Genomic DNA, 25,011 nt, shown 5'->3' on the forward strand with positions numbered 1-25,011 from the left:
GCTGGCTCATATTCAGCCGACTATCAACCATCACTCCCAGGTCCTTCTATGCCTAGCAGCTCTCCAACCATTCCTCTCCCAGCCTGTAGCTCTGCTTGGGGTTATTGCGCCCCAGGTGCAGGACCCGGCACTTGGCCTTGTTGAACTTCATGCAGTTGACCTCAGCCCATCGGTTGCAGCCTATCCAGATCCTCCTGCAGAGCCTTCCTACCCTCAAGCAGATCGACACACGCACCTAACTTGGTGTCATCTGCAAACTTACTGAGGGTGCACTCAATGCCCTCGTCCAGATCATCGATGAAGATATTAAAGAGGACCGGCCCCAGCACCGAGCCCTGGGGGACGCCACTAGTGACTGGCCTCCAACTGGACTTGGCTCCATTCACCACGACTCTTTGGGCCCGGCTATCCAGCCAGTTTCTAACCCAACGAAGCGTGCGCCAGTCCAAGCCAAGAGCAGCCAGTTTCTTGAGGAGAATGCTGTGGGAAATGGTGTCTAATGTCAGACTTCCCCTGAATTCACCCCAAAAACCACCCCCAGAGCCTGCCCACAGCAGCCACCAGCCCCACTGTGAACAAGCTGCCGCCCAGCCGGATTCCTCAAGTGCCCCAGGGGAACGCAAACACTGGGGTTTGCAAATCATCCATCAAGAGGAAGGGAGAGATGGCACTGGGAGAACACACACACAACTGCCCAGGAGGGCAGCGACGCTAGAACACAAGCACAGGGAGCCCAGCTTTTCCAAACTCACAAAGGTGTTAAAAATCCAGACTTTTCCCACATTTCCCATCTGCATGCTCATGGGGGAACACTGCACCACCACGCGGGCAGGGCTTTGGGCAGCAGGGGATGCGCAGGCACCGCGGCAGGCTGCATCCTGCCATCCCTGGGGGCCTTCCTAGCAGCCGAGGTGAAGCCCGTGCCCCGTCGCCCCACCGGCCGCAGCTCAGTGCCCCAGAGCAGGCTTGTGTTTGGCAGGAGATGGCTGGGGGGACAGCAGCCGGTCCGCGGAGGCGCTGCTCAGGGTGGACTGAAGGTAAACGGTCTTGTGGAAGAGCCTGTTGCTGAGGAAAACCACCAGGGAGAAGAGACGGAGCTGGAAGTGGCTGAAAGGGAACGGAGCCGGTGAGCTTCCCACCTGCTGACAGCCTGGGCTCTCCCTGATGCTACCCCCGCACTGAGAAGCCCCCTCCAGCCCTCGCACTGCTTGGGGCAGTGGCTGCCCAGCCTTCCCCTGGGGATAAGGGGAATTGACCCAGCTTTTAAGTGGGTACAGGAAGCCCAGCACTGCAATTCCTTCACGCTTCCACCCACCCACCAAGCATGGGTAGTCTCTGTTCTCCCTGCACTGTTCCCTATTTACCATCCATTTGTCCTGGATCTAACACCAGCACAGAGCTTCCCCAGGACACTACTTACTAGGTTTTGCCAGGGGTCTTTGCTTCATTGGCGCTGATGATGAACAGAGGGAAAAGAATGGAAAAGAGGCAGCCACTGGAAGAAAAGAGAAAAGGCACCTCGGTTGCTTGTGGCCTCTGTGAGGACATCTCTGGTGCTGTGGATGAGGGTAAAGTTCTCTGATGCAGGAAAGGAGGCAAGAAGTGTATGGGCTCTGGGTTGGGAGCAGGCAACTCCCCAACAGCAAACCGCCCTCCTAAAGACTCACCTGATGATGTAGGACGACTGCATCGCAGTGAGGAAAGCCAGTGGTAAGCCAAATCCAAAGTAATAGGGCCAGTTTCTCTCGATGTTGGATAACCGTTGGTGCATTTCAATTCCTGGTGAGAACAAAATCCCACAGAAATCAACCCACAGAGTTATCATGGTGGGAAAAGTTCTTCGTTACACTTCAGCCCTTGTAAAAAAAAAAAATGAAGGAAAATGAAAAGAACGGCAAGCATTTCTTTTCAGTCTACTTCAAAGAGCATGGAAATACTTACTTATAACTGTTATCCAAAAGAGCAAATGGGCAGAGAGAAAACAAACCACGCAGTAGCAGCAAGATAGAGAACAGCAATAACCAGCAATAGTGCTTCCCGTCAGCTGGTATGGGACTGCAAAGCAGCTTGCTCACTCCTTTGCCACACACAGGGCTCCTGTGGCTGCACACATCCTGCTGGCAGCCCACCTGGATGCTACTCGAGCAGGGAAACGGCCACCTAGCAGCAAACATTTCAGCCCCACCGGCCTTGCAGGCGGTGCCGAGAGCAGGGGCAGCACTCACCTTTGTTAAACCAGCGGTACTCAAAGCAGTAGAGAGAATATAGCAGCGACATGTGCAGGAGGCTGATCAGCTGGCCGATGATATCGATGGGGAAGAGGCTCACTATCATCCCCTGAGAAAGAAAAGGGCAGGTGAGCAAGGGGTGCTCAGGACCTCAGGGTGAGCAGTGTGCCTGCCACTGCCCCAGAGCATGGTGCGGGGTGGCCCAGGCAGGCGTTGGGTTGTTTTCTGGTTCGTTACTCTGGTCTCACCTGGATGAGGAACAGCGCCTGCAACAAGAGGTTAAACAACATGTCAGCAATGATTTTACTGACACTGGGAAAGGGATGAGGCTTTCTGCCAGACACTTCAAAAGCTAGATCTGCAATGTCCTGCAAAAGAGAGAAGGGGACTTCAGTGAAAAGCAGTTAGGATGACAGACAGTGCCGGTGAGCTGTGGTTGCCCAACTGAGAACACCCCCAGAGTCCCTTTTCAGGATGGGATTTCAGATTTTCTAAGATTCTTATGGCCAAACCAGGAATTTGCCCCTCTTCTGCACAGAGATGCCAAGATGGCAGATGCTCCACACAACTGGCTCATGCCATTTCTGGGCCTGACGTGCAATGTTTTATCTGCAGCCAAAACGCCATCAACATACCACCAGCAAAAGGGGCTGCAGGGTACCCTGGGGATTTACTCCTGACTGATCAAGCTTTAACGAGGACGTTCCCATCATTCGTATGACACGCGGTCAATGTTCCCGTCACCTACCTGAAACCAGATGGCATTGACAACCTTACTGAGCACAAACAGGGGAAGGACCCAGAGGGCACTGAAAATGGAGGTGAGAATGAACTCTAGCCAAGACCAGACATCACCGTGTAAGGAAGGGTCGCCTTTGAGAGATAGACAGGGAGAAAAGCACATTAGGAACCTCCTCATTTCACATCACAAACCCAACAGGTCCATGTTAAAGCTTCCTGGCACAGCCATCTCTGCCATTGTGAAATACTCCTGACTGTAGCACTCAAGGAAAGGAAAAAAAAACAAAAAACATTTCTTCCTCCACCCACTTGCTTTTTATTTATTTGCAAAAATATTCTGCAACTACTGACAACTGTTGGGTACTGAGTGACAAAACCAACAGGCTAGATCCTAACACAAGAAGGGTTCAAAGACTGTTGTCAGCCCTTCCAGTCTGTTAGCAGAATTACCCATCTGTCTGATTTTCTATGGAACAATTAAGCACAGCGTTGCTTAGCACAGCCTGTGTGTGGTTTTCAAGCCTCATCCATACATTTCTGCAGTTGATGACAGAAGAAAAATTTCCTTGTTGTTTCAAAAAAAACAAAGCGTCCAAGTCCCCTCAAGAAGGGTCCTTCCTAGAACCCATCCCACAAGTTGGCCTTGGTAAAACTTCAGGTTTCACCAAGATGTGAAACAGAACAGGGGAAGGCAAACGGAGGGCTGGGCCCAACCTCGAAACAAGCTGTGCTCTCACATCCTGCTGAATGAGGAGCGCACCATCAGCAGGGTGGCCAGGAGGGAGAGAAACAATGCAAGGAGACAAGCACAAGGAGCAGCTTACAGAACAAAGCCTCAGCAGTTTGGGATGAGTGTTGGGACTCCCACAGACTGCTGAGCACCCCTTAATGTACTAACTGGAAAAGGCACTTACCAATGATCTGTGCTGTGACTGACTGAAGTACAGGTATAAATACTCGGTAGAACAAGAAGAGACTAAGCTACAGGGAGAAAGAAACAACAAGAGTTCTTGGTGAGCCTTCGCACTTTCATTCTTGTGCTCTTTTCTGCCACCTGGCGCAGTGAAACCCCAAAACTTCCAACTACACCCGTGGCAGAAATGCACCTAAAGGTACTACACCCCCTCCTGATGCCACCACGACTCCAAAGCCACATGGTCTGCTGTTGCAGACAGCTTCCTGCTTGGCACCTAAATAGCTCAGCCTCAAATGAAAGCTTTATGTCCACATATCACGACAGCAAAGGCTGTAACTACTGATCTGAAGGCAGACCCACTGCCTGCTCCACCTATGCCTTTATATGGGCAGTTATCCATTGGTACATAAGAATCTGTTTAAATACAGCCAAAAACTGTGATTGAGCACTTTCCTTTTAACATTTCCACGATGACTCCTCATACCCTGCCACAGTCTAATGGAAAAAGCAGCTGGTGATTTAGTAGGTTGCAAAGTGTCTGCTCCATTAAGAATTTCCCTCTTGAAACATACTAACAGTCAGGGTAAGGCCAGAGCTGAGGAAATGACTCGAGATAACAATATTCAATTTGGCAATATCCCAGGCTGCCACAGAGGAGGAGCTGAATGTTCAGGAGAAAAGCAGCCTCAAAGACCTGGAAAAGCAGGGTTTAATACACAGGTTTCCCAAGAGAGTCCACCACTTCAGCCCTATGCTGTGCCACTTTAAATACAGCATGGGGACCAGGGAGCGTAACGGCTCCTCTCAGTTCAGCTTCTCCTACAGCCTTCCAGCTGCAGGGCAGCCAGGCACCACTGAAAGCTTACAAGCACTGGAGCAGGGCACTGGTTTCCACAGCATCTGAACACAGAAAACAGTAAAAACACCTACTTACCCAGAACACACCTCCGTTCCAGGCACAACACTGAAATATCCGGCTCACAATCCGGGGTTCACTGGAGAGCAATAGAATAGAGAGAAGCGAGACACACTTAGCTCCTGGGATCCAGACAAATGGCAACTGCTTCGGCCCCATATTTTGGGCACTGACGTAGCAGCCACCTGAAGAAATTCCTCAGGTACGCAACTCAATGGCAGCAGCACACCTGATTTTATCTGAACGCTGGAATTCTGCAAGAAATCCCAGCGCAGACTTGCAGCAGGTTTCAGCCAGTGTGTGAGCTGCAGTTCTACAGATTTGCACCAGGGAGACTTTCAACCTTTAAGAATTCCCCAAATTAAATAAAATTTCCCAATTAAATGAAATAAAAGTAAAGGAGCCATGCTTTTATTTGGGGTTTCTTTAACATATCCTTGGAACATCAAGTTAGAGAAACAGAATTTTAAGCATTTATTAAAGATCTCGAGCTTTGTTTTCCTCAAACAAAATTACAGATTTTGGGGTGCTTTTTGTTCTTGGAAGAGGCCACCAGCTGAGGGTGGTTTGGGCTTCTCTCCCTGCATATGACGTATGTCTATGGATACGCAAGAAAGCGAGCAGCTCTGTAGGACCCTATAGTGGACTTTTCCCATCAGTTTCTGCTACCAAATATTGTTACAAAGAAAAACAGCAAAAGAGGACTGCCCTGTCCCCCTAAAATAAACATCAATCCTCAAGGGCAGCATGTATGCAAAAAGGCAGGAACCTCTACGGTCGTAGGAGGGGTAAGCTAAGCAGACATAGGAGACTTCTCCATCATCTTTAGACAAGGTCAAACTACCACTGAGCTAGGCAAAACAAGTTGTAAATAAGTTTTGAAAGGCACGTTACCATCCAAAAGTAACTGCAACAAATGCCAGCCCAACTGTAATCAGGCCAATTGAGAAACATCTCAGTGCAGTTTGGGAGTCAGACACAAGAATAGATGCTGGTTTGCTCCCACACGGATATAATTCTGGCATTCCCAGCCTTAGTGGATGCAACTGTTCTACATGGCTGCAGAACACAGCAAAGCTGGGAAAATGTGATACTTCATCTGCCCTGAATGCGTTACGTGGATGAGAGACGTGCTCTGAGCAGGCTGTCTGCTGCTTCTTCCCAACTCCGAGTACCACCAACAGCAACCATCTTTGAAAGGCAGCATGAGTGGTCAGTGTTCAGGACAAAGAGGAGACAGAAATCCACGTTCTTTTGGCTTGTACAGCTTCACACTGCAGAGCACATACCTGCTATTGCAAATTGCCTGCATCCTCTCAATTCTCCAACAGCATAGGGAGTCATCTTATCTCACAGTAAGAGCTCCAAAGTATTGTTACATGGAGTAGAAAAAAGGGCATTTCACATCATGGTTTTCACACTTATTGGTTTTGCACTCAGTACAATTGGGTTTATGAATGGTGTTTCTACTGCAAGCCATCTGCAGATGTCAGCAGTTCAGCTTTTGCTGATGCTCAGGTTTCAGGTCTTTAAAGGTTCTGACACTTTCATGGAGATCTTCACAAGTGCGGGCAAAAATAATGGCTTTATTTCTTAAACCCCACTTACCTCAACTTCCCTTTTAGCCAGACTACTGTGATATGATGGGTAATTTGGAGAAAAAAAGCAGAAGCCCTGCCAAATCACTACAACTTGCAGAGGTTTTGCAATTCAGTGGGCTCTTCAAAGCTCTGGGCAGTTGCTCTCTCTCCCCGCCCTCAGTAGCCGGTAGATGAGGAGGAAACAAGCAAATTATCTGATTTGTGTCATCAGGCCCCATACTCACTTCTCTTGCTTCCTCTCTTCCATGTGAAACCTCCGCTGGGCAAGCGCACTGTTTGCTCTCCTTCGCCTCTGCTCTTCCCTTTTCTGCTGGATCCGGGCATCCAGCTTGGAGATGGTGCATATGCCCCAGATGGAGTCCTTGATTCCCTGGGGACACAAGGAAAGTATGTCAGGCTTGCCATTCCCCAGAGGGGGGAGGAGCAGGACACAGCTGACCCAGGCCATCTGAGACCTCCTGGTTACAGAAAGGGACATAAACGCATGCCGAACGCATGTGCGCAGCGCTGCACGTGTGGCTGCTGCTTTACCAGCTCCTCTGTTGGGGAAGGGCTGGCAGCCCAGTACAGAAAATTAACAAAGAGATCTCACAGGGAGGGGGCTCACAGCACAAGGAAGGAAGCGAAAACACTCCCAGGACAGCAGTGCTGTGACGCATCCAGATAAAGCAATCTGGAAACAAAGCTTTGCTTTCAAAGAAATGCTAGCCGTGCTGAGCAACAGCCAGAGAGATAAAAGATAAATGGATCAAACTCCAGCTCAATCCAGCTGTGTTTTATGCCAGCCACTCCTCACAGAAGACTCTGGGCTTTCACTCTTGAGAAGAACAAATAAAACCTCCTCCAAGCTCCTCCTCAGGGTCGAGGTGGATTTGTATCAACACTGCCCTTACTCAGCCCACACTCCCAATCGAGGCTGGGGAACCCTCAAGCAAGCAGGACAGGGATCTGGGGGAAGAGATGAGGGAGCAGCCCCTCACTGACATTGCTTGTTGCCCTCAGATGGGAGAAGGGCGAAGGCCAGTTACGCTCTCCAGCGAGAGGGGGTAGCCAGCACCAAGGCTCAGACCAGCAGCTCCGTCTGTTTTCCACAGCCTGGTGACCTAAATCACCACACGTGCCAGCAGCTTTAGGTGCAACACTGGAAAGCCTTTTTTTTTTTTTTTTTGGTCTAAAGGTGTGATTTCTCATCAATTTCTTCTATTTATAACCCTGGCAAAAAACAGAGTCAGAGCTTTCACAGCCCTTTTTTTTTTTTTTTTTTTTTTCTGTCTGGCACAATGCACTTCTTCCCCTGCCAGCATTTCTAAGGCCAATAAAATATAATTATAGAATACTTCGAAAGTGCAAAGTCCCTGTGGCCTGACTGTACGAGGCTGATGCTTATTCCTTTACAAATAAAAGCATCTGTCTTTGTCTCAGAAACATTCTCACATCAGCCACATCCGTGTAAGGCTCTAGGGAGCATCTGAAAAGATTTCCAGTGCAACTTCTTTTTCTTTTAATGACAAATTTGCCACAGCTGGCAGGGTGACTAGTGCAACTTCTACACGTGGGTGACGTTTACTGCTGCAGCAATGGCTGAGCCCTGTGCATATCACTGGTGGCTTGAGGTCGAGCTGCCTGGAAGGACAGAGAGGGCTGGGAAGGAGACGAGTCAGCAGGACTCCCACCCCAACAGACACCGCGGGCACCTTTCACAGCCTTGCTGCCACACAGCAAGCAAAACAAACTGTTAGTAGAGAAGCGCCCCAAAGTAAGTTTCTGCCTCACTCATCGAAAAGGCTCCTCTCGCAACCTTCTAGTGCTCCACAGGCAGCTATTTCCAGCCCCAGCAGGTATCATTGCCACCATCACCAAAATCTCACATCAAAACCAAGACCATAAGGACCTCAGGGGTCCAGGACAGTGTTACTGCGTAGGTGGCTCACACACCAGTTCAGTCTGCGGAGTCCTTGACATAACAGCGTAGATCTTGAAGCCATGTACACATCTGACAAACCGCAGAGCAAGCTGCTGCTCGTACCCGATGAGGTAGGAATTAATTACACGGGTTGCTCTCCCCACTGCTTACAGATGGTGCGAAAGCGTCACAAAATGACACGGGTTCTTCCGCTTCGCACTGTGGCCAGGGCACCACAAGCCTTCGCTCATTTAACTGACGAGTGTCTGAAAGCTGGGTCTATCTCAGCATCACATCACGAGGGTTTGAAACCTGCACTTACACCTGGGAGAGACAGCAGCACGGGGTAGGAGCGCTCGGCTCGTGCGAAGCCTTACTGCCATTAAACCACCACCCTGTTCATAGGGGCTACAAAGGTAACTTCTGCCCGAAGAAAATCTGTCCCAGGCTCAGCTTGCCCTTTGTAACAGGCACACAGTAGTGGGAAGTTATTATTCTAGGAAACACTTACTAAAGCTCAGGGAGCATGCATCCCACAGCCCCAGCACCACACCACCTCTACCTGTCATCAGCGAGCAGAAAGCTCAGCTACAGCACCCCACCTCACAAAATACTAACCCTGTACATTTTTCCATATGAAATCAAGAACTGACCTATCGGCCTGCACATACTGGGTAATTTTGGGTAGGACCCACTTATGACATGGAAAAAAGAACGTCAGGAGAGCACACAGCACACCAGTGCTGGCAAACAGCAGTGGTCAGCCATACAGTGCTCACCTACGTTTGGCAATAACTCCCCAAGCCCACACTGCACTCCTTTAGGATGCTGGCACTGTCCTAAAGCTGGCATGAAATTAATCCTTCCTGGGATGTGGGACAGAGAACCACTTCCAAGAAGCTGGGCAGCCAAAATGACATCAGTTGGTTTCTTCTGACAGCATTTTCCAGGGTATTGAAACGATTATTGAAGATGTCTTCAATTAAAATACATCTGGAGCCCCCTTTCTTTCAAATTCTGTAACGTCCCCTCAAGTGTACGGGAAGGAAGGCACTCCCTGCAGCAGACCCACCATCCCCACAGCAAACAAGAACAGTCCCTGCGACGCAGGACCCGGAATGCAAACTTACCCTGACCAGGTCATGAAGGAAGGTTTTCACACTATCTGCCATCTTGACTCCAGCATCACCTCTGGTTCCAAAACTATCAACTACAGGGAGAGGGGAAAAGCCGAACCCAAGCCTCTCTCATCATGGAGAGGTGGAAAACGGATGGAGTCTGTGGAGAGAGCAAACACAGGACTGTGGCAGGCACAAACAACACATCTCGGTTGACGCATCAGTCTGAGCATGGTAATTACAAGCCAAATCACACCCCAGCAATCCTCAACAGACAAGTATTTGGCCACACCAGCAGGACGTTTCACCCTCTTGCTGGTGTGTTGCCTGCTGTTTTCTGATTGAGAAAGCACCTGAGTCAGAAAACACGGCCAAACAGCCGCATGCTGTGGCCACCGCACAAGCACCAGCAGGAGGAAACGATGGGAAGGTCGAAAATGCTTCACCAAGCTGAATGTCTCCTTCCAAAGGCTGGACAGTCCCACGACAACCCCAGCAGCTCTGCTTTACACTTCTACAGAAAGATCTTCACAACAAGCCTAAGCTAGAGCGCGTGGCCAGGAGAGGCATCCAATGCTGGAGTGGTGTGCAACTGAATGAAGCAGGAAGAAAATTCCCCGCGTGCAACTCACACTCTGCAGCCTCCTGAACCAGCTCTCCAGCAGATTAGCAGCAGCCTCATCACCACCATTTCACCTCCATCAGCTCCCCTTGGCGTGCTGCAGGGCTCCAAAACCTCGGGCACGACACCTGCCCGAGCAGCCCTGCGCATGCCCGACCCCAACACCGGCTCCTAAGCACCCAGCTCTGGCTCTCAGCAGCATGCTACCAGGCAAAGACCCTCAGGCACACAGTGCAGAGGGGATCTGCCCTGTCAGATTTGCAGCATCTCACGCTAACAACTTGTCCCGCAGAGCCTGTGCTCCTAAGCACCAGCACCTGTCTCAGAACGACACGATGTGCTGTGGGATGCTGGAAGGGAAAGCTGGCACAATGGGGCGGGGATGAAGCCCAGCAGGGAACGTCCTGCACAGGGAGCAAGGGCCCCAGAGCCAGTGACGGGCGCCTCTCGGTGTCAAACATCAGGACCTGGCAGGAAGATCCAGCGGCAGAGCAGCTATGCTGCAGGTGGTTCGGGTTGTCAGCTCAGCGTGGAAAAAGCGATCTCAGCAGGAAGGTGTAGGCTGAGAGGACAGTCATGAAACACACACGGCACTGCTGGCTGCTCGAGGAATCAGGTAGGTTCACCAGGACAAGGAGCACGAGGATGCTTTCTGCCCAGTGACACGAGGCCGCTGATCCAGGAGCGACACCCCCACAGATACACCTCTTTTCCCTTAAACACTTACCCTGTGCACGGCTCCTTTAGGGATTCTATCTGGTTATTTTTAAAAGCACCCAGGCAGGATACCAAGGCAATACTTTCTGTGCCTCGCGCCGCACGGTGCCCATACCCATACACAGGCTGTTACTACGGATGTCTCTTTGGCCAGGTACAAAAGCATCCTGGCTAAACACAACCCAACAAGCCTGAATTTAACGCTTCGCACCTCCGCGCCCCCTCCTCCTCGGGGGCCAGGTAAGAAACTCAAGGCGTGCAACGAGCACCCGACAGAGGAGGGCTGCTCCTGGACTGCCTCTGCCCGTGCCTTGCGCTCCCTCCACAGCAAGCCCCGACCCACCACCGCAGAGCGCAGAGCACAGAGCCCTCCCCCCCCCGTCAGAGCCAGCAGGCCCCAGGCTCGGCCTCCCCCCGTGAGGCAGCTCTGCGGGCAGGCCGCGAGCCCCGCAGCCCGGCCCAGCTCCCCCCGGGAGGCAGCGGGGCCGTGCCGGGGGGGGGCCGGTGCCTCAGCGCCGCGGCCGCAGGGCCCGAGGACGCCTCAGGGCGCCTCAGGGCGCCTCAGGGCCCCCCCCCCCCAGGGCTCGCGGCCGCCTCAGGGCCCCCCCCGCCCCGCACTCACCGCCGGGCCGGGCCGGGCCGCGCCGAGCGGCAGCAGGGCCCAGCTCGCGCCGCCCCGGCCGGGAGGGGAGGGGAGGGAGGGGAGGAGGGCGGTGCGCATGCGCCGGGGAGGGAGGGAGGGGGGCGGCACCCGGCGCATGCGCAGTTGTCAACGCGGCTGCAGTGGGCAGAGGGGCGGGGGGGTAATGGGGGAGGAATGGGGTAATGGGGGGGTAACGGGGGGAATAGGGTAACAGTGTAACAGGGGATAATGGGGGTAAGAGGGTAATGGGGGATAATGGGGGTAATGGGGGGGAGTGGGGATAATGGGGTAATGGGGGATAACGGGGGGAATAGGGTAACAAGGTAATGGGATAATGGGGTAACGGGGTAATGAGGGATAACGGGGGTAATGGGGGGTAACGGGGTAACAGGATAATGGGGCATAATGGGGTAACGGGAGGTAATGGGGGGTAATGGGGGGGAGAGGGGATAATGGGGTAATGGGGGGTAACGGAGGATACCGGGGGAATAGGGTAACAAGGTAAAGGGATAACAGGGTAATGAGGGATAACGCGGGATAATGGGGGATACTGGGGGGAGTAATGGGGCATAATGGGGGGAATAGGGTATAGAAGGTAACGGGATAATGGGGATAACAGGGTAATGGGGGGGAATGGGGTAACGGGATAATGGGGGACAAAGGGGAATAATGGGGGAATGGGGGCAGTGAGTGATGGGGTAACAGGATAATGGAGAGCAATGGGGGCAATAGGGGAATGGGGGGTAATGGGGTGTAATGGGGACGGGGGCAAGCGGGAAATGGGGTTAAAGAGCGAATGGGGCAAAGGGGGAACGGGATAATGGGGTAGTGGGATAATGGGGTAACAGGATAATGTGAATAATGGGGAGCAAATAGGGAATGGGAGGCAACTGGGTAATGGGAATAATGGGGGGTAAAGGGGCATTGAGGCAACAAGGGCAAAAGGGGGATGGGGGTAATGGGGTAACGGAGCAATGAGATAAGGAGGGGCAATAGTAACGGGAATGGGGAAATAAGGGTTACTGGGGGCAATGGGGGAAGGAGGTAATGGGGATAATGGGGGGTAATGTATGGGGAATGGGGTGATGGAGGGGAATGGGGTCGGTGAGGGGAATTGGGGGCGCTGGGGGTAATGGGGCAGTGGGAGGCAATGAGCAGGAGCTGGACGAGGCACTGGGGGCGATGTGGGGCAGTGGGGGGTGACGGGGGCAGTGGGGTGAGGGGAGGACTGGGAGCACTGGAGTGTAACAGGGAGCAGCGGGGAGGCCTCAGCAAGGGGAACACGGGGGGGGACGCATGGCCCCCATCACCCCACGCAGCCACAGCACCTTTATTTCTCTTTATTTCCTCCGCGGCGCCCCTTGCTGAGGCGGGGGGCTCCCGACACCCCTTTTCTGGCGGGGGGAGCCCCCGGCTCAGACGATGGCCGCCCCCGGCTCAGACGATGGCCGCCTCCCGCAGGGGCTCCCCGTGCAGCAGGCGGCCGGGCGCCAGCCTGCCCACGTCCATGGTGCTGCAGCGGCCGTGCAGGAGCAGCTCGGCGGCAGCGCGGCCAGCGGCGGGGGCCTGCTGCAGCCCGTGCCCGCTGAACCCCCCCACCACAAAAACGTTCTGCAGCTGGGGGTGCCGGCCCAGCACCCCGTTCTGGTCGAAGGTGTTGTAGTCGTAGTAGCCGGCCCAGGAGCTCCTCACCTGTGTCAGAAATGGGGTGTGAATAGGGCTGTGCCCCCCCCCCCCCATATTTTTTTTTGGGGGGGGGGTCGAGGGGGAGCACCCTACCTTCAGTGTCTGGAAGGGGGGCACGCGGTGTGCCAGCCGCGGCCAGACCTGCTCCTGGAAGAAGTCGTGGTCCACCTCCAGGTCCCCTGTGTCCGGCTCGTCCCCCTGCACAGGTGACACATCAGAAGGGTGTCCTTCCCCCCAAAAAAACCCTACACTGCCCCCACCCTGGGACGCACCTCGGGGGGGCTCATGCCCCCTAGGAAGTTGCCAGCGATGCCCTCGCGCCGAAAATAGGCCCCTGAGGTGTCGATGAGGAAGGGGCACTCCAGGCCTGGCCCGTCGGGGCAGTGCCACATGTAGACGTACCTGCAGGCACAGCACCGCGTCCCCTCTCCGTTTTGGGGCTAAAAAGCGCCCAAATAGGGACAGCGGGGGGGGGGGAAATTCCAACGTTCGGGGTCAGCACCGACCTCTTCCTGGGCTGGATGGGGAGGGGGGCTAGGGACCCCCCCGGCAGACTGGCGGTGGCCGTCGCCAGCAGCTCCCCGCTCCAGGCGCCAGCAGCAACAACGACGATGGCACAGGCGACGGGCTGCTGCTCGGGGCTGTCGGGCAGGCGCACCTGGGGACAGTGGGGACAATGGCGGGGGGGACACGGGGCTAGCCCCCAAGCTGGGGATGGCAGTGGCACAAAGGGGGCACGCTCACGTTGACGTATTTCACACGGTCCCGTGCCATCAGCTGCATCTCGTCCTCAGTGGGTGTGATGAATGCTGGAAACGTGTTTTTTGTTTCTGTTTTTGTTTTTTTTTTTTGTGTGGGGGAGAGAAGGACAGTACGGGTGTCCTGGTGCCCGGCGGCAGTGGCAGCAGTGGTGACTGCGGTGTCACCGCGCCAGGGGCTCACATTTTGCCTCCCCGACACAGCTGAGGACGCCCAGGGACATGGCTTTCCTCCGGAAGGCGTTGAGAAGGGACCAGGGGTCGAACCAGCCCTCGTTCTCCAGCCCTGTGGGGTGGGGACACACACACACGGACACACAGCAGGTGGCACCGCTGTCCCCAAGCCCCCCCAGCCTGACACACAGCACGTCTCCCCCTCACCGTAGGACGCCACAGCCACGTCCTCCGTGTTGATCCAAGGGAACTTGGCCTTCAGCTGGCTGGGGGACAGCAGGGCCACCTTGGCACCTTCCTGCCTGGGGACAACGGGCATCAGGTGCGTGGGGGGGTGACAACACCAGGGGAGGGGGGTCGGGCGGGGGGCCAGGCCTCACCTCTGCAGCTTCACGCCGGCCTCCAGGGTGGCAGCGCCTCGCTGGGAGGCCAGGAAGAGGTACCCCGAGGGCTGGAACTGGAGGTCAACGGGGGGCTCGTTGGGCACCCAGAGGTAGTCCTGGGGGGGTGGGGATGGACACACAGCCTGGTGAGCGAGGTGTGGGGGTGAGACCCCCCTCCGCTGTATTCCCCCCCCCCCCCCCAGACTCACGTTGATGTTACGGAGGAAGGCGGCGGAGAAGAGGGACAGGCGGATGTTTTCGGGCAGGGAGAACTGCTGCCGGATGCCCCCCACGGACAGCACGGTGGAGGCCCGGGAATACTGCTCGGGGGGGGGGGGGGGCATAGAGGGACAGGGGGATGAGAGGGGGTGGCTGTGCCCCCCTCCCCACCCCCCTACCCTCCCAAGAGCTGGGGTCTCACCGTGGGGTCCCGCTCCACCACCAGCACCCGCATGCCGTGCTGCTGGTTCTCCAGCGCCTTCAGCCAGTAGGCGACCGCCCAGCCCACGACGCCCCCCCCCACCACCACCACGTCTGCCTGCTCCGGGGGGGGGCAGCTCTGGGGGCTCCACTGCGGGTCCCAGCCCCCCGGCCCCGGCAGCTGCTCCCGCAGCGTCTGACCCAGGCGGGACAGCGCCGGCCCCAGCTCTGCGGGGAATTGGGGCCATGGGGGCAGAGCGCACGGACACCTTCCCCACGGCCCCAAGGCCGTTTGGAGCCCTCCTGCCCCCCCCAGCCCCCTCCGCACCCCCCTGGACCCCCCCACCCTCCCCAGCTCCCGGCCCCCTCCCCCTTGGGGCCCCCCCAGCACCCCACACGCAGGTCCCCAGGACCCCCCTAGCCCCCTCCCTGCACCACCCCACACCCCCTAGAGCCCCCCCCGCACCCCGAGGTCCCCCTTCCCAATTTGGGTCCCCTTTACCCCGCCCCCATCCCTATCCCCTGCGACCCCCGCCGCCCCCCCAGCCTCCCACGACCCCGAATCCCCAGCACGACCCCGAATACCCAGCCCCACCCCCCCTCACCGCGGAACACGTCGGAGCTCCGCGGGGCCGCGACCCGCAGGGACCTCCCGGGGGCCGCCCCCCCGCGCCCCCGGGGCCCGACCCCAGCGCCCGGGCCCCGCAGCGCCCGCAGCGCGCGCCCCCCGCGCAGCATGCCGGCAGGCCACGCCCCCTGCCGCCAGACCACGCCCACTGCCACCGGGCCAGCCCTGTCAGTAGGCCACGCCCCCCGCCGTCAGGACACGCCCTCTGCCTCTAGGCCACGCCTCCCCTCCCCGCCGCCAATCCCCGCCCGCCCCGTCTCGCCCCGCCCCCGGCTCTCCGCGCGCGCCCCCCGCCTCCCGCCCGGCAGCCAATGGGCGGCCCCGCCGGCTGGGCGGCGACTTCCGGCGGAAGTGCCCCCGCGCGAGGCAGTGCGACGTGTGCGCGCAGCCGGGCCCGGCGCGCCGCCGCCGCCGCCATGCTGGACTTCTTCACCATCTTCAGCAAGGGCGGGCTCGTGCTCTGGTGCTTCCAGGGTGTCCGCGGGCCCGCCGCCGCCGCCACCGCCCCCGTCAACGCCCTCATCCGCTCCGTGCTGCTGCAGGTCCGGGGGGCGCCGGGCGGGGCCGGGGCAGGCCGCAGAACGGGGGGGGGGAGGGGCGGTGGCCCCGGGCCGCCTCGTCTACCCAGCGCCTCCCTCCAACCGTTGCCCCCCCATTTCCCCGCTGTCCCATCCCAGCCCCCCCCCGTGTCTGTGCTCGGCCGGGTGCCCCTGGTTCTGGGGGACGCTGAGCGGGGCCGTGTGTGCGCTGGGAGAGGAGGGATCCTCTGCCCGGGGGGCTCCTCTCTGGGAGAGAGGGGGTTCGGGGACACTCCCAGCAGGGTGGTGCTGGGCCCACTGGGAGGGCGGCTCCGCCTGGCAGCACCCAAGGGGGGTGGGGAGCCCCCCACTAAGGGGGGGACATATCGAGGGGGCCATGTCAAGGAGGGGTGCCCCCCGTGTGTCGTCAGGCACCTGAGTGGCTGGTTTCCTCCCGCAGGAGCGCGGCGGCAACAACTCCTTCACCCATGAGGCCCTCACACTCAAGTACAAGCTGGACAACCAGTTTGAGCTGGTGTTTGTGGTAAGTGGCCCCTGCCATGCTGCAGCACTGTGCTGCGATGTGTTCTGCCGCCTGGGGGGCTGAGGGACCCCTGGGAAGGGGCGTGCTCATGCTTGGAGGAGAAAGGGGACGCTCAGGAGAGGTTGGGGGCTCGCTCAGGAGAGGTTTGGGGCTCGCTCAGGAGCTCCAGAAGGGCTGAAATGCCGGCTGGTGCCTTCCTGCGGGGCTGAGGCTTGCAGCTGCCTGCCCCAAACCTCTTGAAGCCTTCGCTTGGTGAGGAAGCTCAGTCAGCCCAGCACAGGCAGCAGCTTGCGTTTCGGAGTCGAAGCTTTCCCTGGGATGTCACATCCCTGGTGTTCCTCCTGCTCTGCTGGTGGCACAGCACTGTGGAGGAGGTGGTGCCCGTCAGGAAATGCTGCAGCTGGGCCAGGTGTTGGAGGGAGCGCCCTGGGATAAGGCGTGAGCCCTGCCGGGCACCCAGAGGGACTGGGAGGGCATGGGAATGGCCACAGGTGGGGCACGGGCAGCTCACACCTCCCTGCTGGGAGAGCAGTGCTCGTGCATGTGGGGCTGGAGAATAATTATCTGCAGCAAGCTGGTGCTTTTGATGCACACCGCCGTGGTTTGGCTCCCTGGGTGGGACTCTGAGGTTTTTGGGACGAGGGAGGCCTTTCCCTGAGGTTGTTGGTAGTGTCCTGCCCGAGGGATGTGTGCTCAGCGGGCTCTCTTGGTGTGCTGTAGGGTTTGGTTTGCTGTGTGAGGAACGTGGGTGCGACACGACTGTCTCTTCAGCCACGCACCGCTCTGGTCCCTATCAGTTTGTTTTAGTGTTTGTGGTAGCATTAAGACTTATGCACTGCAGCTGGGATGGAAGCCCCACAAAGTGCTACATACTAATAAAACTTCAGCACAGAACAGTCACCCGAGAAGTCTGCTGTGACTGCACCTCCTTAAGGAAAGCCAAATACGTGTGTTCATTCTTGTGCCTTAGAAAACGTTCTGACTTTTCCCCTTTAAGCGCTCTCTGCCTGATTTCAGTGAAGCCCCACAACTTTCCTTGTGTGCCCACGTTAAGCACAGGGCTTCCTGTTTTTTTGGTACAAGTCTCTGTTGCTGTGGAACATCCAGCCCATTTTTATTGGTGTCACGCTTTAATGTGAAGCTCTGCATTGTGTCACTTTTGTTTTTTTGAGAACATGCTAAAAGCTTCAGAGGTTATATTAGAAAATGTAGTCTGAAGCTTGCATCATCTGCTTGCTGAAATGAAAGAACTTCCCATCAGGTTTTCTTGCAGAGTTTATGCATGTGCCATTTGCACAGAGCGACATCTTTTCACTGTGCTTTTTTGCAGGTGGGCTTTCAAAAGATCCTGACTCTAACCTACGTTGACAAGTTGATAGATGACGTGCACAAGGAGTTCAGAGACAAATACCGTAATGAGTTTCAGCAGAAAGGCACTCTGGGCCTCCTAAATGGCACCTTTGATTTTAAAGATGACTTTTTGCGTCTCCTCCGGTAATGAATTTTCCTGCCACTGCAAAGCTTCCCTGTGCAGCAGGGCCTGTGTCCTTGTGACTTTCACTCCTTCCCCTGCTGGAAGTGTGGCAATTATTCCCCAGCTTTGTGGGTGATAGCCAGTGGTGGGTAGCTCTGTTCTGCTTCTGTGCTGCCGGCTGGCTGGCAGCAGGTGTAGCTGTAGTGGCAACGTGGGTTAAAGCGCGGGTTCTGTGCTGATAACTGGGAGGGGCTGAGCTCTTTGATGTTGCCATCTAGAGCAGAGATGGTCGTAGGGATGGGGGCAAAGAGCTGAAATTCAGGCTGATGCATGCTGTCCCGCAGGGAAGCGGAGGAGAGCAGTAAAGTCCGAGCTCCCACCGTAATGAAGACATTTGAGCAGTCTGTGAAGTCTCAGAAGACTGTCAAGTGTATGATAGAGACCCGAGGGGAGAAACCAAAGGAGAAAGTCAAGACCAAGAAGAATAAAGGTTCCAAAAAGGAGGGTGAGTTGATGGGAAAGGTAAAGTGCCTGTGCACCTGTGGGGTGTGAATATTCCAGAGCTATGAAATGTGGGTCACGTGTGTCTCAGCCTGTGCTTTCCTGGTCCTGCATCACTGGAGTGCTGCTCAGGGGCCTTTGCTCACAGCCAGGATGGGTTCATGAGGGGAAAGTCCTGCTTAACAAATGTGATTTCTTGTTCTGACTGAGCCTGCTGGAGTTCAAGAGGCATTTGGACAATGCTATCAGACACAGGGTCTGGGTTTTGGGTGGTGCTGTGCGGACCCAGGAGCTGGACTTGGGTACCTTCCAACTCGGGATATTCTGTGGTGCTGTGACTCCATGTGCCCTGCTCTGCGGGAGAGCAGGCATGGTGCAGCAGGAGCCTTCCGTGGACTTGGCCTTGCTGAACTGCTCCGTCGTGAGAGGAGACAGCTTGGTGCCCTTCGGAAAGCAAAGTGAAACTGCCAGCAAGACTTTAATTCAGTGTGTCTCAGCTCTGTCCTTGTGAAGGGAAGCTGGGAGCACACTGAGGAGGACTGGTGGTATGAGATGCAGCCCTTCAGCTGGGACAGCGATAGGCAAAGGTTGTTCTGGTGTAACGGCGCTGTCATGTAGCGTGTGTTCTGGCTCTTACGTGGGGAGTGACGTGTACGTGTCATACATGCAAAGACGTTTTGGGAGAGCTGGTTTGTCAGCTGCCCGTCTTGGGAGGATCATATCCAATGCCTTTGGGCCAAAGTAAGGTGCTCCCGTTTCTTGAGGCTTCCAAAATCTTAGAGGTGAGGCTGGAGCAGGACTCTCTCCTGACAGAGGAAAGCCGCCTGTGGAGTTGGTGCAATGCTGGGTGATGGTGGTGGTGTTACCAGTTCTGCAAGGCTGAGCTTGTGCTGGGCTCTGTACTGCAGGAATGGAAACTGTTACAGCATCCAATAAAGCAGCCCCGGGTGAGAAGCAGCCCTCGTCAGCTGGGGACAAGGAGGAACTGACCAAGGATGAAATACTGCAGAAGAACCGGGAAGAATTCTTCAAGAGACACATGAAAGCAGGGGAGAAGTCCAGGTGGGTAATGAGGGTACGGACAGGTCGTGGGGAGTCTGCCTGTGCTTCAGACCAGCTCTTTGCTGGTTGTGTGTAAAAGAAGCTCTGTGCCATCCCTCAGCCGTGCCTGAGCCTCTCCTTCCTTTAGTGACCCTGAAAATCATCCTGCTAATCATCAGACTGTGCTCAAAGTACAGTTTAGAGTTCAAAGTATAGACCTCGCGTTCAGGTCGAGATCTCTTTTTGGGGAGGCTTTCTGACTGTGAGTAAAGGGCACATTGATGCCTGGTTTGGGTTAAAGCAGCCCGCATCAAGCGTGATACGGGACTAAAGTTCAAGTAAATAATCTGTGGAAGCCTGGCATCAGCCAGTTTTAGCTTTGGTTTCTGCCTTTTTGACACCTGGGCTTTGAATTTTCATGTCTTCTAAGGAGCTGTTTGCTCATTCTTTACAACACCAAACAAAATGTGTTTCTGTTCTTTGTTTTAGCAAGTCTCCGAAGCCTGATGCTCAGAAGGAGAAGGGGAAGAAACCCAGAGTGTGGGATCTGGGGAACTCTAATGCCAAAGTACTCGATTACAGTGACTCCACTACCAATGGGAACTCGGAGGCCTGTCCTGTGGAGGAATTTGACCCTGATGTGGTAAGAAGTCAGGTCACGGTGTCTGCTTCAGTGCATTGTTCTCGAGTCAGCTGGGCATCACGATCCCAGCTTGGTCTCCACAGCTGGCTGAGGGCTAGAAAAGGGGATCACGGTGCCCGGTCTTCTGCGTGTAAAGCAGCTGTCTAGAGAATGTTTCCTCCTGCTGTGACAGCTGCAAGCAGCACCAGTTTTTGCACTCTGGGTCAGACAGCTGAGCCCTTCTGACGAGGATCTGTGTGGATTTGCTTCTGCTGCTGACTGTAATTGGCATTGCTCCTGGTCACAGTGAAGGCAAGCAGTTAAGCAGTTGCCGCTTCTCAGTACACTGCCTTCCCCTTGCAGGCCCTGGGGGATCGAAATCGGGAGCCCGGCCGCCTCTATGACCTTGAATATGAGAGTGATGAAGAAGCTGAAGAGGAGAAGGTTATTCAGAACACTTCAAAACCCAGGTAGGAAGCTCCTACAGCCCCTGATTGCTACACACTTCTTGATTTCCCTCCCATAACTCATCTTCCAGTCCAACCAGTAACACAGTGGAGCATTTGTCAGCTGCATGACAGGCTCGTGTGTCTCCCTGCTGCTGGCAGTTGTATGCACTGTGCCATTCACACCTGGAGGTAACTACTGTGCTTCTCTGCAGCACAAAGAAGGGTGGCCTTGGAGGCATGTTTGGCATGCTGAAAGGCCTGGTGGGCTCCAAGAGCTTGACAAGAGAGGACATGGACCCAGTTCTGGAAAAGATGAAAGACCATTTGATCGGTAAGTGTGGGTCTGCTGCATGTGGGTTCGAGTGCTGTGTTTAGGGCGGGCTCCAGAGGGTTGGGTAAGGCCCACGGTTTGGGGAGTTGTTGCTCACAGGAAGTGTCGCAGGTTCCTGCCTTGCCTCTGGGGGAGTTGTCAACAGCAGAAGAGGACAGCAGTCTAATCTGGAGGGGGGAGGATCCTGCCACTCAGCCTTCCCTTGATCCACCAAACTGCCAAGGCTTGGTGGGATGCTGATGTCCAAGCATGTACCACCTGTTCAGCCCCACTAACCCCGATCTCTTCTCTCTCCCAAAGCAAAAAACGTGGCAGCTGAGATTGCAGTCCAGCTCTGTGAATCAGTGGCTAAGAAACTGGAAGGGAAGGTGATGGGAACATTCACCAGTAAGTGGCTGCACTGCACTCATCTCTTTTGGTGTGTGAGGCTTGCTGGCCTAAATCTCCTGCTTCTCTGACCTGGTGCTACACGGAATTGGGTCGTCCCAGCAGCTGCTGCAGTTTCCTCTCAAATAAGTGCAGGAGATCCAAGCTGTGCAAATAGGCTTGACCCCAGCTATTTTGGAAAAAGAGGGAGGCCTGTGACTCCTGCCAACTTTGTTAAACTGAGCAACCATATATGATACTTCGGAAGCTCTCAGGTGTCCTCCTGGCCTCCTAATGCTTGTGGGTTGGGGCTCAGAGCTTCCCTGTACTGCCTTCCAGGTGTGACAGGTTCTTTTTATATCTCCTTTTTCCCAGCGGTGACCTCAACAGTGAAGCAGGCCCTACAGGAGGCTCTAGTGCAGATCCTGCAGCCCCAGCGCCGTGTGGATGTCCTCCGCGATGTCATGGATGCGCAGCGTCATCGCCGGCCCTACGTGGTCACTTTCTGTGGTGTCAACGGTGTCGGGAAGTCCACCAACCTGGCCAAGGTAGGGCATAGTCGTGCCGGCTCCCTGGGACGGGGTTGCTGAGTTCAGGCCACAGCTGCTAACAAGGCTTTTCCGTTGCTGGCTGCAGATCTCGTTCTGGCTTATCGAGAATGGTTTCAGCGTCCTCATCGCTGCGTGTGACACCTTCCGTGCGGGAGCAGTGGAGCAGCTCCGCACACACACCCGCCGCCTCAATGCCCTGCACCCCCCGGAGAGCCACGGTGGGCGGACCATGGTGCAGCTCTATGAGAAGGGCTACGGGAAGGACGCGGCCGGGATCGCCATGGAGGCCATCTCTTACGGTAGGAGGAAGCTGGGAGCAGGAGGGGCTGTCCTGGGGGCCCTGGGCTTCCTCCTGCTCATACTGCCTCCCTGTCTTCCCAGCTCGGAACCAGGGCTTTGACGTGGTGCTGGTGGACACAGCGGGCCGTATGCAGGACAATGCCCCACTGATGACTGCTCTGGCAAAGCTGATCGCGGTCAATGCTCCCGACCTGGTCCTATTTGTTGGGGAAGCTCTGGTGGGCAATGAGGCCGTGGATCAGCTGGTGAGTGCTGAGAGTTTTCCTGAAGGGTGGATGGGAGCAGAAGGTGTCTGTCTGCAGGTTTTGTTGGAGGAGTTGTGGACAGCGTCAGCATCACAAGTGCATTTCTTGGGTATGTTGTCTTCCTCAGGTCAAGTTTAACAAGGCACTGGCTGATCACTCCATGGCCCAGACACCCCGGCTCATTGATGGAATCGTGCTCACCAAGTTCGACACCATTGATGACAAGGTAAGGAGACCGCTTCATGCCCTAGGAGGGATTTCCTTTTAAGTGTAACCTTGTACAGAGCTGGTGTGAGCACCCGTTGGTGATGGGAGGAAAGAGAGATGCAGTCAACAAACGGTGTTTCTGTGCTGTCCTGGATGCAGTTCTCTGCGTGTAGATGCACCGCAATCATCTGAACAAAATTAAGCATACTGACTTCTGTGCCTCTGGAAAAATGGCTGTGAGGTGTCTCAGTTCATTAGCATTCCTGCAGCAGGTCATACAGAGTTGGGACTGTATGGATCTGGAGAATAGGAGGAGGCTGTTTGATGTGGTTCCCTGAGGAGGCAGCACTGGAATAGCTGCAGCAAGCAGAGGGATCTGCAGGGAAGGGCACTACAAATCGGGCCTTCAGACCCCAGATTAAATGCCATGCAGAATCACTGCACTAAAACCTTGTGGCAGGGTTGAACCTGCTTGTGCAGCATTAGGACTGAAATCCAGAAAAGGAGAAACCCTGGCAGGAGGTGAGTTGTGGCTGTAGGTGGTACCGGTACCTGGCTCTGCGGTATGTGACACCCCCTGCCCTCCCAGCCTCCTGCTGATGCAGCAGACCCCAGAGTGCAAGGGGCCTGCGCCACAGGGAGCAGCCTGTTAGCCAAGAACAAAGCAGGCTGAACTGGCTCTGCATCTGCCTGTTTTCTAAATTCCAGAGATTCAGGCTCAGCAATTCTGATCTTTGTTGCATTCTTGGGTCCTCATTTTTCTTCCATGTCATGGTGTAGGATGAACTAGAAATAGTTCTCTGGAGTAGCAGGCTCTGTACAAGTGGGAGGAGTGGTGCTTTTTTTTTTTTTTTTTTTTTTTTTTTTTTTTTTTTTTTTTTTTTTTTTTTTTTTGGAAATCCAGCCTCAGTTGGCCCTGGCTAAAGATGCTTGTCCTTGGCAGGTTGGTGCTGCGATCTCCATGACCTACATCACAAGCAAGCCCATTGTTTTTGTTGGTACTGGACAAACCTACTGTGATCTGCGTAGCCTTAACGCCAAGGCTGTGGTCGCAGCACTCATGAAGGCCTAAAAACAACGATTGCACCAAATTGCTGTTTGCAGATGTCTCAGAAGAACATGCTTTACCCCGTGACTGACTATAGTCTTTCCAGTGTAGTGCAAAACAGAATGAAGGGATGCGGGCGCGAGAGCTGTGCTTCCCCTGCCTGCCTGTGAATCCTTCCACTGGCTGCGTGATTGTAAACTAGGGTGGTGGTGTTTCTGGTTGTTGTGCTTACTCCAGTTAGCTCAGTGCTCTCCTGCCATATTTATTGACTACAGTTTATTTTTGGATAAAAGCTGTCTTCTCCAGCTGGAGCACTTGTACCTGGTCAATGCCGGGGCTTCACCCAGTGACAGCCTTTCCCCGGATCCCTTCATTCTGTTTAAGTCACTCAGCCTCCCTTACAGAGGCTGAAACCAGAGCTTTGTATTGTTCATGCTGTACAAGTGGCAATGCAAGGACCTGCTGTGCTTTGGGGTTGTCCAATTGTTAGCAGCATCTGGGGGCTGTCTGGGGGGTTGTTGGTGGTGTTTACTGAGCCTGTGAGCTCTGCTTCTGATTTCTAGACCAGCTTAGGGATGACACAGGCTTGTTTGTCAGGCTGGAGGCAGGTACGCAGGCCCACAGGCTGCAGAAAGGGATGGCTGCTGTGTAGTGACAGCATTAGAACATCTGACCATTCACAGTGCTGGCTTGATTGTGGCAGCTCACCAAAGTTGATAAACCAAAAATTGCAACGGCCTGCCCCTGTGCTGGGCAAGCAAGGGGCTAGAGGGGGAATGTTAAATTGCCTTAAGGTCCCTATTTCCGTTGTCAGTGGGATTCTGCTGCAGGGCATCCAGGTGCTGCACATTGTGGCAGAAGCTGGGGAGCTGTGGCGGCTTAGTCTGATCATCTGACTTGTTCTCCTACCAGCCAGAGGACGACGTGCCCCTGTGTGTCTTCTGCCCGCTGGCCTCAGTGTTATTTGCTGCCTCAAATATGCTAGCAAAAGGAAAAAAATACTGGAAGACAAGGGTGGCTGCTTGCTGCTTCCCTGCGCCCTTTCTCCCCCTTTAGAGTGCCTCTTGATCCTGGTCTAAAGTGCTACACTGAATAATACAAAACTCTCTTGCAATGTCATGTAGCTCTGTCTTGCAGATGTGCTATAGTGCAATAAATTGAATGCTGTCTGCTAAGAGACATAATTTATAAATAAACTCCGTAATTTGTTTTCTGTGTATATATAACTTGCCTGCAGCAAGGACAACTTTATCCTCACGGGGGAGACAACTCCTGCCTCTGGCTTCAGCCTGCAAGAGTCCAAGTCCTGGGCAGGCTGTGTGAAAGGTCTGAGCACAAACAAAACACCAGCCCGCAGGGG

General features: G+C 55.1%; 3 protein-coding genes across 3 annotated transcripts; 1 reads left to right on the plus strand and 2 right to left on the minus strand.

Annotated features, from left to right (window-relative positions):
- Positions 1-738: 738 nt before the first annotated feature.
- EI24 (EI24 autophagy associated transmembrane protein) lies at positions 739-11,469 on the minus strand. Its single transcript, XM_084301538.1, has 11 exons — positions 11,385-11,469; positions 9,436-9,583; positions 6,627-6,772; positions 4,820-4,880; positions 3,884-3,950; positions 2,977-3,101; positions 2,477-2,596; positions 2,226-2,337; positions 1,668-1,779; positions 1,421-1,495; positions 739-1,107 (listed from the first exon to the last, which is right to left on the minus strand). The coding sequence occupies exons 2-11, from the start codon at positions 9,475-9,477 to the stop codon at positions 948-950; spliced, it is 1,020 nt and encodes a 339-aa protein (XP_084157664.1). The 5' UTR covers positions 9,478-9,583; positions 11,385-11,469; the 3' UTR covers positions 739-947.
- A 1,265-nt stretch (positions 11,470-12,734) lies between these two features.
- On the minus strand, positions 12,735-15,577 carry FOXRED1 (FAD dependent oxidoreductase domain containing 1). Its single transcript, XM_084301431.1, has 11 exons — positions 15,432-15,577; positions 14,828-15,054; positions 14,616-14,726; positions 14,404-14,522; positions 14,231-14,325; positions 14,034-14,135; positions 13,836-13,900; positions 13,598-13,749; positions 13,364-13,493; positions 13,185-13,289; positions 12,735-13,097 (listed from the first exon to the last, which is right to left on the minus strand). Exons 1-11 carry the CDS (start codon positions 15,562-15,564, stop codon positions 12,843-12,845), a joined length of 1,494 nt encoding a protein of 497 aa, XP_084157557.1. The 5' UTR covers positions 15,565-15,577; the 3' UTR covers positions 12,735-12,842.
- Positions 15,578-15,808: 231 nt separating this feature from the next.
- Positions 15,809-24,877, plus strand: SRPRA (SRP receptor subunit alpha). The gene is made up of 14 exons (XM_084301409.1): positions 15,809-15,996; positions 16,433-16,516; positions 17,847-18,010; positions 18,335-18,495; positions 19,400-19,553; positions 20,022-20,175; positions 20,518-20,624; positions 20,816-20,934; positions 21,235-21,321; positions 21,676-21,848; positions 21,937-22,150; positions 22,233-22,396; positions 22,524-22,622; positions 23,547-24,877. Exons 1-14 carry the CDS (start codon positions 15,871-15,873, stop codon positions 23,673-23,675), a joined length of 1,935 nt encoding a protein of 644 aa, XP_084157535.1. The 5' UTR covers positions 15,809-15,870; the 3' UTR covers positions 23,676-24,877.
- The last annotated feature ends 134 nt before the right edge of the window (positions 24,878-25,011 follow it).

The sequence above is a fragment of the Netta rufina genome, assembly GCF_964035555.1.
Source record: "Netta rufina genome assembly, chromosome: 25".
Classification (NCBI taxonomy): domain Eukaryota; kingdom Metazoa; phylum Chordata; class Aves; order Anseriformes; family Anatidae; genus Netta; species Netta rufina.